This window comes from Dryas octopetala, chromosome 2 (assembly GCF_963921425.1).
Source record: "Dryas octopetala chromosome 2, drDryOcto1.1, whole genome shotgun sequence".
Taxonomy (NCBI): domain Eukaryota; kingdom Viridiplantae; phylum Streptophyta; class Magnoliopsida; order Rosales; family Rosaceae; genus Dryas; species Dryas octopetala.
In genome coordinates, this window is record NC_141367.1 from 30,567,524 (window position 1) to 30,580,726 (window position 13,203).

At 34.0% G+C, this 13,203-nt stretch overlaps 2 protein-coding genes across 2 annotated transcripts; both read left to right on the forward strand.

Annotated features, from left to right (window-relative positions):
- The first annotated feature begins 6,056 nt into the window (after positions 1 to 6,056).
- On the forward strand, positions 6,057 to 7,994 carry LOC147295568 (transcription factor MYB8-like). Its single transcript, XM_086230582.1, has 3 exons — positions 6,057 to 6,370; positions 6,549 to 6,678; positions 7,055 to 7,994. Exons 1-3 carry the CDS (start codon positions 6,241 to 6,243, stop codon positions 7,554 to 7,556), a joined length of 762 nt encoding a protein of 253 aa, XP_086086708.1. The 5' UTR covers positions 6,057 to 6,240; the 3' UTR covers positions 7,557 to 7,994.
- Positions 7,995 to 11,222: 3,228 nt separating this feature from the next.
- On the forward strand, positions 11,223 to 12,049 carry LOC147295569 (wee1-like protein kinase). The gene is made up of 4 exons (XM_086231272.1): positions 11,223 to 11,425; positions 11,538 to 11,598; positions 11,689 to 11,761; positions 11,883 to 12,049. Exons 1-4 carry the CDS (start codon positions 11,223 to 11,225, stop codon positions 12,047 to 12,049), a joined length of 504 nt encoding a protein of 167 aa, XP_086087398.1.
- Positions 12,050 to 13,203: the final 1,154 nt, after the last annotated feature.

A 13,203-nucleotide genomic window follows, 5' to 3' on the forward strand; every position in this document is an offset into this window, starting at 1 on the left:
TGGCTATTCAGTTTTATATTGTTTGACTTGCATGCAGCAATACTATGGAAGCTTTCATGATGGTGACTCTCATGTATAGTACATGAATTGTGGCCATAGATTCATTGTCCTGTAACTCCTGTTCTTGTTCTTATCTCATATCTGTTTGCTTTCATGATGGTGACTCTCATGTATAGTACATGAATTGTGGCCATAGATTCATTGTCCTGTAACTCCTGTTCTTGTTCTTATCTCATATCTGTTGCAGGGATATAAGCAAATTTGTTACCCTTGAAAACACAGAAAGAAGTAATTTGTGACAAAACTCTCCAACTGCCTTTCAATGCTCGTGTTATGGATGTTAAATCATGCTTTGATAAGAATGATGACAATGGTGGTGTATCCGTGAACAAATATGTGAAAATGAACAACAAAACAGAAGAAATATAGAATGTTAGTTGTTTTGCAGGGTTTGATTTTTTATACTGATTTGGTTAATTAACCATGTATACCCAGTTTGCAATAAATTTTTCGTCCTGTTATTATTGTAAGGTAATTTGAGTTGTGAATAGCCAGGGGACTTTGGTACATATCTAGAAGCTACCAAGACAGAGTAAATAGTCGTTTGGGTGTTTTCTGATCCATTGAGATTTAAAAGTGAGGTCTCAGAGACAACACCAGGCATTACGGCCACGAAGCATTCATGCAGCAGCAAATTAGTAAAAGTGACTCAACAACCACTTCTGTTTTGTTTTTATGTTTTTGGGTTTTTGTTTTTGTATAAAGCAAAAAGCCAATAGTTGATGCAACATAAAGGGAAGTAAGATGCTGATCCAATAATTGCAGAAAACCTTAATGCACTCAATAAACCTAGGTTTAGGTGATTCCATACAGGAACCAACCTTTTTGATGGAGAACTTTTTAAAAGGGTCCATGAGCAATAAATATTAGCTCAATACAATCAATACATATCATCTAAATATCTAATTTAGAGGAAAGCCCTAACGAATCAAAGAAAGAAAAAGTAGCTGAAAAGTAGATGTTGTAGAAAAAAGGCCTTCATCCGCGACTTAGTCCTATCATTGTGACATCATTAATGAGTACTGAGATGCTTTTTTATTATATATTTATATTTAAGAGTGATGATACATTATCACCAGAAAAAGAAAAGGAAAAATAGACAATACAATACACACTTTAGATAACATGGCAACTGACTAAAATGTTGAGATTTGCTGGTTGTGTGCGTTGCAAGCACCAATTATATATGTAAGATGCTGACATGCTATAATGTATGATTATTGCCCTATACTTTATATAATATATACAAATATCATATGTAGAGTCGTGCCCTAGAAAAAATATTGTTACAGCTTGTCATTGATCGATGCTTTTAAAAATATAATACTGATCACTTGTGGAAGTTCTTGGCACGCATTAGAATGCTAAGGTCAACAAGTAGTTGTCTAAATTCCGATCTGATTTTTGAATTATGCACCCTGGTCTCTATCTCATTGTAGATTCAATTCAAGTGATAAAACCACATTACTTTTTTAACTTTTGGTTGACGTAGGAAGGAGTAAATTGGAAGTGTCCATGTCCCAGTTCAAGGTCCACCTCCAATTAAAGCTTTGTAACACTACTATATATTTTGTACACATGTATTTTTACTACTTCCTGTATTCTTACGACAGAAAATTAAGTGTCATTCACTCTCCACTCAACAATTCTCCCATCCTATTGTTTATAAAAGAATTATGGTACCATCGTAATTAATACCTACAAACCTAATTAGCCGTCCTAATAACCAAGCTATATTTGACCGACTCAAATCCAGTGAAATCCTCTGTTTCTCTCTCTATGGACAGTAGACCCTTACCCATCTTTCTTCCATGGACCAATGCACGAGAGGCACATGCTCATCAAGCAGTCCAAAGTCCTTGCTTGCATAAAAATGTTGTTATCCATATGCAACATTTTTCCTTTGGAACAGTACAGTAGTAGTGTAGTACTTGTTCTCATTTAATTACGACGACAAACGTACAAAGATTGCTAGTAATTATATATGTGTATACAGTACAAATATATTGTTTGCTAAACAAACAGTTACGTTTATGATTTATGCATGTGGGAGTTGATATCTAACGTATGCAACTGATACACGAGCAACGTGCCAACCTTCCAATTTTTGATCGATAAATTAACGTAAAAAATGTATATACAAACATTAGATTCATTTTCTATCCTGTCCCACAGAATATGAAATATTGTTGCTCAGAATCGAAATCTATAAAAATAGTTGAAATCTAAACCGTTGAGTAGAACTAATTAGTAGAATTACATGTAATCAAAAATCAAAATTAAAAATATTTTGAAAGAAAATAAAAAGAGAAAACTACCTATTTAATAAAGGCCTGACCCGCTTTATCTGTGGCCTGTGGGTATTACCTTTATTAAAGATATGAGATTGATGTGGTATATAATGTATATTTAACATTATTTTTTTATTTTTTTAAAAGAAGGTAAAGTTAAAAACTTTTGCTCCAAAATGTGAGGTGCATGTATGTGATCCTCCCAATTACTAATTGCCTAGCTTGGCTCTCTTAATTTATAATATTGTTAGATTTAAAGCTCCAATCACACATTCACAAGTGTATGTGGACATCATCATTAGTTCATTATTTCCATCGTAGAGAAAAACAGACAAAAAGAGAGACGACTTTTTTTTGTAGTAGGTCGATCAATCAGTGAAAACAGATAACATCGATCCATCAAGTTAAGGGATGCATAAGAATATATATGGAGGGACCGATATAAATGGCCAAATGTTTCATCATAATTAGAGGAAATTAATATATATAAAAAAGTAAATCATAAAGATCATCGATGGTCAAATTAAGTAAAATTATTGATTTAAGGCCAACTTAAATTTTTAACGAAAAGTATTGAGAGTGGTATATATTAGTAACACGAAATATAAAAATTGAAATCTTTTCAACAAATTTTCATTAGTAAGCAGCACGCCACCAACCCAAAGCCAAATCCTCACGTTGTTTTCTTTCAGTGTTATATTTTTTTTTTTTTTTTTTTGGGGTAAAAGGTGGGTTGGTTTTTTATTTTTTTTATAAAAGGTTGGTTGGTTTTGGTCGTAACAAAATGGAGAATATTCAAGAAGAAACACATGTTATATATGATTGGATGGTGGTACATCAATTGTGTCACCGATCCACATCCTTAATTTGATTCATTGCTGTCAGTAACAACAATAATATTAATAATTGTTGAATCCCGTCTTACTCAACAATGGTGGGCAGTGGAATAAATAAATACATATATATTGTGGAATCCCGTCTTACTCAACAATTATATATATATATATAGTGGACTATCAACGAGATTAAGATCACTAAGGCATATATTGTACCCAAAAAAAAGATCACTAAGGCATGTGAGTAATGTTAGAGTGACTACGTTTTGGTACTATATTATGTACAACTTTTTTAATAAAGATGAAATCTGTTAATATAAGTAGATGCTACATTTCATAGAAAGGTGATACCTAATGTGGTATTAAAATGTGGTCTCCTTAATATTATTGCAAAGTATACATAATTTATGTCAAATATATCTTTTCGAATTAAATATTATGTATATATATATATATATCTTTTTTACAAAAATTAAATATTATGTACATGAGTATTAATATGTTTTCTTTGGGGGTGTATATATATATAAGAATGCTCTAAAATTAACTAGTTAGTAAGTTAATACGAAGCTAATCACCCTGTTGAGCTCACCACACAATGTAATTTCAAAATTCGAATCGTCTTAGGCCCTACTTCAAAAATCATTCTTGTAAAAAATCTCAAAAATCGAAAGTCATTAGTCATTTGATTATAACAACAGCTATTTATATGCTTGTATTAAAAACACTGATCGTCTATTTATTTGATTTCAATTACATGACTAAATGATTTCCGATTTAGTTGATTTTTTGCAATGATGATCTTTGAAATTTGACCTAAATAATTGATGGTTTGGATTATGAGATTAGTTATGTGATAGTCCCAAAAATGTGGTTAGCTTCGTATTAATTTATTAATCAGTTAATTTTAAAGCACTTATATATATATATATATACGTATTATACGAAGACTGAGAAGTGATCATCATCTATGTTCAGCCAATAGTTGGGAAGCCATGGCCATATGGCCAATGCATCCATTGGTTGGCTGGCTATTTGGCCAATTAATGTATCAGGAAGAACCCGACGCGTCACATCATCAGATCGATACAGACATGAGTTGAGAGATACAGCATATGCAGCTTTGTGTAATTAAATTAATTAGTAGGTTGATCCTTAATCCTTATCCATACTTGAGACCTTAGACATTAATTAGAGTTGTTTAATTGTCATCTTGCGTTAATCATTCGTCCGCAGCGCGCTAAGATGATTTTTTTTTACTTTTTTTTTTTTTTTTATGGCTTGAGCTGTGCGCATGATTAGTTCATCATCTGACTTTGCACCTCCCACCGAAAATTAGTTAGTAATGCATGCATGGTATTCGTGTGTATATATATATATATATATGTGTGTGTGTGTGTGTGTGGTACTACTTTATGCATGATTATGAAGAATTAATGTTACGGACTGGTAGCAATTTAGCAACAGCTAGCTAGCTCCCCGTAGACCACAAGACTGGCAGGTGTGCTGCTTAAATCCTTTCGATTAAAGCTAGCATGTTAATCAAATCTAACTTAGAATATTTAATTAAAAATTAATTAGCAATGAGTCAAGATATTCATAATCTTATAAAAATATATACTCTCAACACTATTCCATCCCTCACTTTTGAAAAGACTTCTTACCTACGTACATGCACATTTAAAAAAGTGCAAATAACGCTGTTAATCATTTTGTAATGTATATTAATTTTTCAGATCAGGTTTCTCATATTTTGGAGACTGTCATGATTACTGATTAGCTAGCCTTTGCCTACAAAAATTAAGTGGAAATGAATTAATATTCTTAACCAGCGGATAACCACAATGCATACGACACTCAAGAAAATTAAGTGAATTGTTCTGCGGAACAACTTATCAGAAAGCATATAGGGCCTAATTTACTGGTCACCTAGATTTTTTTGTTTGTTTTGGGGTTAAGAACTGATGGCCACCTAGATTCTAAAAAGGAAGAATTAATGAACAAGACAAATGAATGCACAAGCGTAGCCACACCACACAGTCACACACGTAGGTAAAATCAAGTACCATATTGTAGATATATGATGTATGGAGGAGTACAGTCGTTATTTGTCAGATTATATATATAGTGCACGCAATGGTACGTACTACTTTTGGAGGATGACAAAAAATGTGAATTAAGCTCGCCAGCTGTCAGTCAACATGATAGATCGCTCGAGCATGTGACAATGCTAGCCTTCTATCTTCGGTCTGTTATATACAGAACGTTTATCTACACAATACGAATCGATGCAAACTTTATGGTCATCTTGATTTTATCAGACAATCAATATATATATACCATCAACAGCTCTCACTGTTAATTTGAGAATATTAATTTCGTGCTTAAGGATGAGTAAGCTAGCTAGAGATCATCGGCATTGTGTGTGAGTTATGATGTAATAGTTAAATTTAAATAACTATAGGTTTGGAAGCCAACATATATTAGCTTTTAAATTTAAGAGAACTTTATTATGTATAATATATGATAATATTACGTGTTATGGTTTGTTTCAAATTCACTGAACGTGTATTATTATTAATACAAAATATCGATTTTAGAATTTATAATTTAAGACACACACAGTTAAAATTGAAGTAAACAAATATAAATGGTTAGACTTATAATACAATACTGGAGTTGAAGAAAAAAAAAAAAAAACAGATTATATTATTTACAAGACAGAATTAATTGTCAAACACTACGAGTAGAGACGTAGAGTGCGCCCCCATGGTATGCTCACTGATGAACACATTGGCGAACCACCGGTCCAAGTCAACCTACGTAGCTTGTTTTCCGGCTATATATCTGAATAGTGAATACCTACTTAGCTACCTAATAATATATACCTCCATTTGCTCGATCATTCCCATCAACCCAATCTGGCCACTTCTTGATCGATCGATTGGCATCGATCTCTCTTTCTCTCTGGAATTATATTACTATAGCTAATTTGTATAGATTACTAGGTTTGTTTGTAAAACTTTGCTTAAGGTGATATACAAACAATAACGATGAGGAAACCGTGCTGCGATAAGCAAGACACAAACAAAGGAGCTTGGTCCAAGCAAGAAGACATGAAGCTCAAAGATTACATTCACAAACATGGTGAGGGCTGTTGGCGTACCCTTCCTAAAGCTGCAGGTCAGAATATGGAAAAAAAATAATATATGTATATACACCGATTACGTACTCAATTAACCACCCCTTTCTTCGTCTTCTTCTTCTTCATCTTTTATTGATCTAAATCAGCAACATTGCTAATTAATTTAGTCCTTTTCTTCTTGTGATTAATTTCCTTTTTCTTTTTTATGGATGGCAGGCCTACTTCGCTGTGGTAAAAGCTGTAGGCTGAGATGGATAAACTATCTACGGCCAGACCTTAAAAGAGGCAACTTTGCTGAAGATGAAGAGGATCTCATCATCAAACTTCATGCACTCCTTGGCAACCGGTGCGATATCGATCTCATCAATTCATTTCCTTTCCTGGCTAACCTTCACATTACATAGTTAATTTGCATATATGCCTAGGTAGCTCATTCTTTCAATTTTCCTCAATTCACAATATTACAAGTGAAATAATTTGAACAAGCATTTACTAAATGCAATTGCATTACAGCATATATATATATATACACAACTAATTCAAGAACGCAATTGCAGTTTTGTCCTTGCAGATTAATTTACTAATCATAACAACACAAATGCACACTACATACCATTGTTTTCTTGAACAAATTAATAAATGTGTCGTTCATTAATTACTTTTCTACACTTGGTGTACTTAAAGTTTTGATGGGTGGTACGTTAAAATGGTTTTGATATTAGGTGGTCGCTGATTGCTGGGAGATTGCCGGGACGTACGGACAATGAAGTGAAGAACTATTGGAACTCCCACTTGAGAAGAAAGCTTATAAACATGGGTATAGATCCAAACAATCATCGACCCACCACCACCAATATTCTCCCTCGCCCTCCTCATCATCATCATCAAAACCCACAAACTGTTGGTAGTGCAACAACATTAGTGTCTGGTTTAAAAAGTGCCCCAACCAATAATAATGATCATCCAGTAAGATCAGGTGGTGATATTAATTGTGACCAAGTATCGGATGGTACAAGTTGCTTAGAGGATGATGCATCTTGTGGCCTCCCTGATTTAAACCTTGACCTCACAGTCAGTGCAGCTCCTTTTAGTGATTCATCAGTACCTCATGATCATAATCTAACGGAGGATCCAAGTGATCATGTTAACGATGAGCCTAAAATGTCGTTTAGGAAGTCGTCATCCGAATTTTCCTCATCTACCACACTTCCTCTCTTCAGCTAGAAAATCCAACATTCCTAGTTAGTCCATGTGGAAACTACATTTCCACAATCATTCATTTCAGCTGGAACAAGCTTAATTATGAGAATTTACGATTGGAGATTATAGAACCTGCTTACCTATTTTGAGTAAAACATTATTGGAAGAGACATCCGGATATATCCTATTTGTGAAACTCGATCGATCGGCATGAGATAGGATCGACAAAGTCACTATGCGCAGTACCTTAAAAGTTCGAGCGACAATATATGTACATATCACATATGCATGCATCAAAGTTCGAGCGACAGTATATGCATGTACAAAGTTATTTAATAAAATGCATTTAGCTAAGCAAATTCATTTGTGAATATGAACATTTACATCATGGATTTTTGTTTACTTATAAAATCTCTGGCTTGCAGCTTTGAGTATATATATAATATCATTGATTCTTGTTCATTCGTAATAGGCTGGTTTTGGTAATTTCATTGAATAATCTTTTAATTAAGCATTATGTAGTACTTTTTTTTTTTTAAACCTGGAAAGGGATTCAAACTTGAAATCTGATCTTTCAACAAAGTAGGGTGAAATATCATTAGACTAATAACTATATATGTATACATTGTGAGTAGTACTCAGTAATTTGATTAATTCTAACTGATTGCATATATATTCCAAACAAGTGAGCCAAAATTTAGACGGAAACTTGCAAAACATGCAAGTTAATTGGAACAAAATTATTAATTAAGAATTTATCTCATCTTAATAAATTTAGCTACCAACCATATATACATGGATAACTTTGTATCAATTTTCATATATCTCGGGGCTTATAATTAATATATTAATGTTGTATTTGGTTAATGATATATCATGGGGTACGTAAAAATTTGTGCGCCAAGACCAATTAAGTTGGAATATGAAATGGATATATACTAGAAAAGACTTTTAATGGATCTTATATATATATGTTGGAATATATGCATGCCAACGCCAGATCAAGCAATCTATTTGAATTTGACCATCATCGATCATGCATGTGCCTGCCACATATATATTAATTGGATATTAGAGATCATATATATATATATATATATAGAAAAAAACTTACTTATAATAGGGATATAAGTTGACTTGGCATCTCAAGAGAAAGTTTCTGTCTTAAAATTAAAAAAATTGTTATGTGATGAAATATAAATGCATAGGTGCATGCCATCATGTTATTAGATTGAGATACCAAATCAGTCATATCCTTGTTGAGGAAAGTTTCTTTATTTATATATTTATATACATATATATATCATCACTGTGATGTATCTACACTGACATGTCATGTCGCCTAGTGATCAACTCATATCTACCATTCAATGCATGCATGCATGCATGTGAACTGATGGGAAGAACTAACACTCCCATTTTGGTAATTCCCTTCCATATATTTAAATTTTGTGCCCAAGTGCTACCAGCTAACCAGCTAAGTTACGCACATATGAAGTCTCAATTGATGTTCAACTTTCTTCATGTTTATTAAGCTAGCTTTATTCAAATTGATTGATGGTGATTGGTGTATGGGGTATGGTGCATGGGGTGTGGGCTAGCTAGCTTTTTGTGTGTACGTCTTGTGTAGCTAGCTAGCTCTTATAAGTTATAAGGCTGAGATGAAACTTTTGACCACTAACTGATTGGGACTGAACTGAACGACGGCCTCTCATTGTCCCGGGTCCCCCGGTTGGCCCATTCTTCATATATTGTATAAGCATGCCACGATTCATGAACGTACGCGAACCACAACCAATTGAAGATTGAGCTAGAGAGATGAGAGATCTGTATTCTATATATTATAGCTACCTAGCTAGCTGTATGTTCAAAACAACAACGTTCTCCTCATCTCCAAGTTGAACGTCGCCGTTTCAAATCATAAAAACGACTATACATGTAATAATGTAATATGTGTGGTGTGATCATATGATTCTATGAACATAGGAGCCTTCTCCTTCACACATCTAATTTCCATTTCCATATATACTATACATACTGTATTGTAGTTATTAACTTTATTCAGATAATAACATATATTTTCAGATCCATAAATAAAACAAAATTAAATATATATGGACAATTAAATTAATAGATTTAACAAATTAAATACCCAAAAATCTTGTACAAAGCCATTTCGTACGTGCCGGGATTATGACATAACAAAATTTATTAATATATAGAAAAGAGGCAGTAAGTGTACTGTGTACGTCAGTAGAGCCACCCAACAATCAATAGTACGTTAATCATAAACTAGATATAGAGATATATCATCATTGGCAAAATAATAGTCCGAATTGAACTTCAACCAACCTTCTATATATCCATGGAATCATGTATGACTGTATGTACGTTGTTGAGAGGCACAGTTTGAATGTCGATCATGCCCTTCTTCTTACTTAACCTTTTTAATTCAGTCAATTAATAGGTAATTTTTCATTAATTATTTAATCTTTGACCTCTACAACATGGTGCGATTGGAAATTAAGGAACCCGACACTTCCATGGGATCGGTCACCGATCCAATACTATATATATACATTTGGTTAATTTGCATTTCACATGTTTCCTATCATATATAATAATATTCTTGGAAGATTTACTAGTATTTAGCTAGCTTGATAGCCTTGATTCAAGACAACGAAACCATTCTAGTACGATATATTCAACTTAATTGCTTGTCTTCAAAGATATATCGAATGGTTCACGTTGACTTCACGTGGACTCCTATCATTAGTACGTAAGATCTATACATTAATATAAAAAGTAGTATAGGTTAAGTTTTCGATCGATTATGCATAATAGAAGAAAGAACTTTAATCGATTAGAAGCAATCTGCTACCTCACTACAAGAAAACTGGACATAGACCATAGGTGATTTTCCCACTGCATAAACTCTGTGGTAATTAATAGGTCATAACCCACAGTTCTGTGGTAATTAGTAGGTCATAACCCACAGCAAAGATGATTCATAGGTTATTATTTTATAACCCACAGTTTATCTATGGGGTTTAAAGTATTAACCACAGATCCCATGGTTAATTACTCAGCCTGTGGAGCATTGGGAATATGGCCAACACTTTTGCCACAGTGCTTGTAACATATGAAACTTAAATAATCGTTTGACTTGACAATACACTTGAGTATTCTTATTTTTTATTATTTTATTTAGCCATTGTTATAATGCCAGTGTATTAAGGCCCACTATTGTATTATTTTTTTATTTTGCTCATTAGGAGCTTCAATGTTCGCAAGTTGCTGAATATTGAGAACAGCTTACATGGTACGCGACCCACCACATATAAGCCCCATCGTTCCCACCAAGCCAATACGACATAGCGTCTCTCAAAAATCATCAAATAAATCGCTGATCCATCATCGTTGGCTCACTGGCTCTCCTATTGTACGGCTAAGATGAGATATCACAGGAGCATACTGTGCGCCCTGGTCCACCCAATCTATTCCATCCTCGGCAATCCCGCGCGATTTGAAACACATTATGCTTTTGAGCTTTTGAATTCTGCCTCATATATCTCAAAAAATTCAAGAACGCAGAGAGAGAGAGAGAGAGAGAGAGAGAGAGAGAGAGTGGATTTGGGGAAAAGCTGAAGCAACAAGAAGAAGAAGACGAAGACGAAGTATAGGAGGGAAATGAAGGGAGCGCTAGCGAGGCTTCAGCTAGGGGAAACCCACCAATCATCCTTTGCCACCTCATCGTCCAACCCCTCTTGCTTCCAGAAACTTCTAGACTTCGGAGCCGCCGACGCCGACCTTCCCTCTTCATCGTCTCTATGTACCGACCTCGACCCCAATTCCGATGACAGAGATTTCATTCTCAGTCAAGAATTCTTCTGGTAAAATCTTCCGGATACTTAATTTAGATTATAAGTTCTGTTAATTTTTAGTATTTAAATTCTAAAGATCGGTGAAAAATTGGATATTTTTTTTTTGATGTGGTTATTGCAGCACTCCTGATTATATCACTCCGGATAATCAACATTTATTGAACGGTCTGGATTGCACCAAGGTACTATGGGTTGGATTTTACACTTGTTGTAATTTGAGCTATGTTTTTTAATCAGTATTATTTTAATCTCTTTGTTTCTACATTGAACAGGAGAATATCCCTTGCCCCAAATCGCCGCAGAAGTTAAATACGGTCAAAATCAAGAGACGTCGACAGAGTCAGTGTAAGAATACAAGCAATTTCTAGTTTGATTTTCATTTTTCTTTTATTATTGATGGTAGCTTTACTAGCTTACAGTAATGATTGGGTTTAAGCAATTGGGTTTTGCAATTGAAACTCTGTAGTTTCTGCAGATGACATCTCATCAGATCCCCTCAGTCCCACATTGTTTGGAAACCAGCAGATAGTGGAACTTGGAAAAGATAATTTTGGTGTAGATGAAGTGAAGATGGACAGAGATAGAAATTGGATTAGTCCCTGGAATTTGCATGACCAAATGCATTGTATGTAGATATATGCACCTGCTGAATTGAATGCTTTTTGATGTTGTTATACTTGCTTTTGTGGACATAAATGTAATTGGCTAATATGTATAGTTAACTGGAGACTTAATGCATTTTGATTATGTTGAGTGGATGTGGCTTTAGTAATTGATATTATTATCTCATGAAGTTGATATATGGTGTTGCAAAATGTGTAGAAGGATCATGCATTTTCAAATTAAAGGGCCATATGAATCTTCTACTGTGTTCTTTGAATTTTAGTCCACAAATCAGTGCATTTTATCATTATATTATTATATATATGAAATGTGAAAATTATAATAACTAAATAATTATTCATAATAATTAATGCCAATTTATCAAAAGTACAAAATCCAATATATTTGCACCTGCACACCCCACGTGCAAATGGTTTTAAGATCACTAAATATTACAAAATGCCACAGCCATGGGTGTGTTGCCTATCAGCAATTTTGGGTATTATGTGAAATTTGGAAATTTGTAATTATAATTAAAAAACAATAAAGAGAAATATACCACAGGGCAAGGGTGTGGCATTTTAAGTTGCTGACAAGACAAACATGCATAAACAAAAACCACAGAAGCCTATCCAGTGCCAAAAGACTTTTCGATACACCCGCAACAGCCACTGATACCCTTCCTGTGACAATGGCTGTGGTGTATACTCAAATACCACAGAGGGTCAGTGGTATATGTAAGCATATGCCACTGCTGGTGAGGTGTGGTGTATGTCCACTTTTCTTGTAGGGCCTAAAGAACTGTCAACCTACTTTCCATGCAGTTTTTAATTCAAAGTCAGTCACAAAATCAAGATAGTGATATCGGGACATGCAGTCTTTTAGGGGTTATAAAAAGTTGTGAACCTTAGAAATTAATTAATTTTAATGTATCAGCTCATTAAAAAATTATCACTAACAACTGTTTGTGCACGTCGACGATGTTTATCACACTGGCCAATTATAGGCTATTTTACCATTGATTATGTGTTAATTAAGCTCCGTTCTCAGGTTATTGTAATTGGGTGATAAAGACTCGGACATGCATCAATTAAAATTTAAAGGCAAATAAAGGGTTGTCCTAGCTAGGGATGTCTTGGTGTTTAATTTAACTCGGTTAATTGTAATTTGTATATAGCTAGGTC